The sequence below is a fragment of the Fonticula alba genome (assembly GCF_000388065.1).
Source record: "Fonticula alba strain ATCC 38817 unplaced genomic scaffold supercont2.3, whole genome shotgun sequence".
Classification (NCBI taxonomy): domain Eukaryota; order Rotosphaerida; family Fonticulaceae; genus Fonticula; species Fonticula alba.
The window spans coordinates 2388357-2391845 of record NW_009242973.1 but is presented as its reverse complement, the minus strand read 5'-3'; the positions used below and the strand labels follow the sequence as shown (position 1 = coordinate 2391845).

Genomic DNA, 3489 nt, shown 5'->3' with positions numbered 1-3489 from the left:
GGGGGGGGACAGGCATCCATGTTAGTCGAGTGCGACGAGGGGAGGGGGCGAGAGAGTCGGCACAGAAGGAGCTGAAGAGAGAGAGAGAGAGAAGGAGCAAGTGGCCGGAATCCCACTGCAGCCGAGCCCCGGTCACGCACCGGGTCCAGGGCCGCCAGGCCGCGGAGGTACTTCGGCCGGTCACTCTTGTCGCGGATTTGGGCCGAGAAGGCTTGTAGCTTCTCCATGTGGCGGACGAAGGACAGGATTTCCGCACACCAGGACCGCATGCAGAAGTGCTGGAAATCCTGCAGGTGGGTTTTGGAGGCGGTGGCCACCAGGAAGCGGTAGCTGTAGCGCATCTGTCGAAGCTGGGCCTTCGGCACCTTGGGAGCCACATCCAGGCCGCTGCCACGGCGGGTGGACTTCGGCCGGGGCTTCAGCGGGCTAGCCGAGCCGCCCTCGGCAGGGGTGGCCGAGGCGCCCAGCTCGCGAAGCTCCATCGCCCCGGGGTCCGTGGCGGAGGTGATGTCGCCGGTGTCGCCGGTGTCGGACATGGTATCGCGGAAGCTGCCACTGGACAGCGGGTTTTCGCCATCACTGCCGCCTGAGCTGTTGGAAAGCCGCGACTGGATGAACTGGTCGATCTCCTCGCGGGTGAGATTAATGCGGCTGTGTGTATATGTGCGCGTGCGAGGGAGGGTGAGAGGAGGGTGAGGGTGAGAAGAGGGCTCGGAAAGATGTGCGAGACAGGGACCTCCGGAGCTGGAGGAGAGACGGACACGCCGAGAAGGAACATGGCCAGGCGGAGAGGGGTGGGGAGGGGGGGGGGGAGGAAGGAGCCCAAAGGCGTACGTCATATGGCGGTAGAAGGGTCGGAAGGACAGGAACACCGGGAAGAAGGAGACAATCAGGTTGTTTGCGCTGATGGCGGCCGCAACCAGGATCACCGGTGACATGAAATGCCCGAGGCGAGCGGCGATCCAGGCAATGATGAATAGCGAGGAGAGGCCCAGGATAACCTGTGGAGGGTGTTGGGCCCGGCGCGCATGCCGGCAGAGCACCGCGCAAGAGGGGATCAGGGTCAGTCACAGGGGAAATAGGGTGCGGGGCGAGGGAAGGCTGCTTCTCTCTCTCTCTCTCTCTCTCTCTCCCCCCCTCCGCCCAAGCAAACAGTGCCACCAGTCCAGGCGGCAGCGGCAGCAGCGGCAGCAGCAGCAGCAGCAGCAACGTACGCCAAGTTCGAAGCGCTGCATGTACGTATCGGGCGTATTGCGCAGGAGGTACACAAGGGCAACGACGGCCGCCACGACGATGGCCAGGGCCAGGGCCGAGAAGATGAATGTCTGGGCCAGGCAGTCGTGGTCGGTGCCACCGATGTGGTCGGCGAAGCGCCAGTCGATCTTGGTCCCGAGGTACGTCAGCCCGGCGACGACCAGCACGGCGATGATCATGCAGTAGACCGTCAGATTGACCATCGGGGTGTACCACCTACGGAGGAACTGGTTCCGGCGGAATTGGCGCTGGATCTTGATGCGGTCGCGCTCTTCATTGGCCTCCATCAGCAGCAGCCGGTGGTACTGGTTCTGGAGATGGACATTGAATCCACGAAGGACTTGGGGCTGGACGCAGCGTCGAATGGCCGGTCAGTATGGCTAGCACCGGGGGCGGGGACGAAGAGCGGAGAGGAAGCAAGGGGAGCTGGGAGCCGGGCGCAGTGGGTGGCTGTCGAGCTTGCCGGGCGCGGAGCACGCACCCAGGTCCACAGAATTGGGAAGGCAATGGCCGAGGTGACGGAAAAGATGCAGTTGACCTCCATGCGAGAGATGGCCATGGCCAGGACATGCACCGACCCGCCGACGGTGGACAGCAGGGTGATGAAGGCCCCGCGCGAGCGGACCGGCTCATGTTTGGTTCGCAGGAGGAAGGGAATTGGGCTGAGGAAGGACACGGCAAAGGCCGTGAGGAGGAAGACCACCTCCGCGTGCATGGTGGTCTGTCACTCCCTGGTGCCGGCTGGGCAGGGGTGCGGCGCGGGGCGGCTCTGATGGAGGGCAGGTCCCCGAGGGGGGGGGGGGGGGGGGGGGGGGGCGGGGGGATAGAGGACGGGCGAGAGGGAGAAGGGGAGGAGGAGGCGGCGGCGGAGGAGAGGAAGCTTGCCCCGGCGGGTGCAAGGGGAGGGGAATGTGGGGACAGTCTTGGGGGACACTTGGAGCAATGCGTCGGCCAAGGCGACCCGGCCGCCCAAAAAATGGCTCTCCGCCGGCAATCGGCATCCGGGAGGATGTCCCGAGTGTGGGTACCCCCATGCCAGCGGTGCTGGTGGCAGTGCGGCGGCGGCGGCAGCGGCGGCGGCGGCGGCGGCGTGCCACCTCCCAGCACAGCGGGGGGACCGCGCCCCGGAGAGCGAGGGAAACAGAGTCCCTGAGGCCAGGTGGGGGGGGGGAGCCAGGGAAGTGTCGATTGGCGGCCAGGGAACTTGGCAACACGACTGGCTTGCCTGCCTGCCCCGCAGGGCGGCCCGGGCTCGGCACCGGGGGGATGCCGTACGGGAGCAAGCACACACTTCGTTGGGCCGGCGGCTCTCGGGCAGCCGAGTGGCCATGGGCGTGGCGACGCGCTCAAAGAAGGCCGAGCAAGCACACCGGCCTCGAGGGCCAGATCGGTGGAAGGCCTCTCCGGAGCCTTTCGGGTACCTTCGGCTGCCAGGGGGAGGCTGGGAGATCTGGCGATCTTGGGGATTCCCTTCTTCAGCCCGCCCCCCTTGGCCCGGCAGACGGTAGTCCGGCGAGCGGGCCGACGGGCATTCTTACACCGGGACCGACGCCGGGACATATCCAGTGCCTGGAGGTCCGGTTCGACTGGGGCGCGCCGTTTGCGTAGGGCACCTGGCCGGAGGGTGGGCGGGGGGGGGGGGGGGGGGGGGGGCATTTCCGTTGCATGGTGTCCCCGCCCCTCGCATGTGTGCGCCGAGTTCCGGTTTGGTTCTTTCCCGGGTGCGGTCGATGGTGACGGGGGGGGGGGTGGGGGAGGTGCGTAAGCAAAAGACTCAAGGGCTGCCAGGAGCAGGGGCCCGTGGGCAGCCCCCCGGTGGGAGGCGACCAGCCTGGCCGGGGCTAATTCACGGCCCTCCGCTGGGCAGGGCGGCAGGGCGGCAGGGGGGGAGGGGCGTCCGGGGAGGACCCCCTGGTTCGAAGTGAAACCCTGTGTCGGACCTGATGGCCAGAGTCGGCCAGTACACTCCGGCGACCGGGGGGGGGGGAATCGGCTAGGGGCGGGGGGAGTTCCCTGAAGGTTGCCTTCCGCCGGCCGTAAAGGCCCCCTCTTCCGCCCCTGTGGCCAGTGTCCGGGGGAGAGGGGCCCGTGGCGAATACCGAAAAGACGAGCACCCGATCGCGCATATTTGCGGCGCCCCCCGGGCAACCGGGCGTCTCCCCCCTCGGGGGGGCGAGGGGGAACTCGGGAACCTTGGCGGGCAGAGCGAGGCCGGGGCGGGGGGGGCGGGGGGGG

At 67.8% G+C, this 3489-nt stretch overlaps 1 protein-coding gene across 1 annotated transcript in view; it reads right to left on the bottom strand.

Moving 5' to 3' along the window:
* H696_02286 (hypothetical protein) overlaps positions 1–2016 on the bottom strand; it is a gene marked incomplete at its 3' end in the record, with an annotated part of 4144 nt that extends 2128 nt beyond the window's left edge. Inside the window, exons 1-4 of the mRNA XM_009496188.1 lie at positions 1736–2016; positions 1215–1601; positions 835–1001; positions 141–651 (exon numbers count right to left, since the gene is read on the bottom strand). Of these exons, the coding sequence (XP_009494463.1) occupies positions 141–651; positions 835–1001; positions 1215–1601; positions 1736–1969 (1299 nt within the window). The 5' untranslated portion in view covers positions 1970–2016. The remainder of the gene's footprint in view (positions 1–140; positions 652–834; positions 1002–1214; positions 1602–1735) is intronic.
* Positions 2017–3489: the final 1473 nt, after the last annotated feature.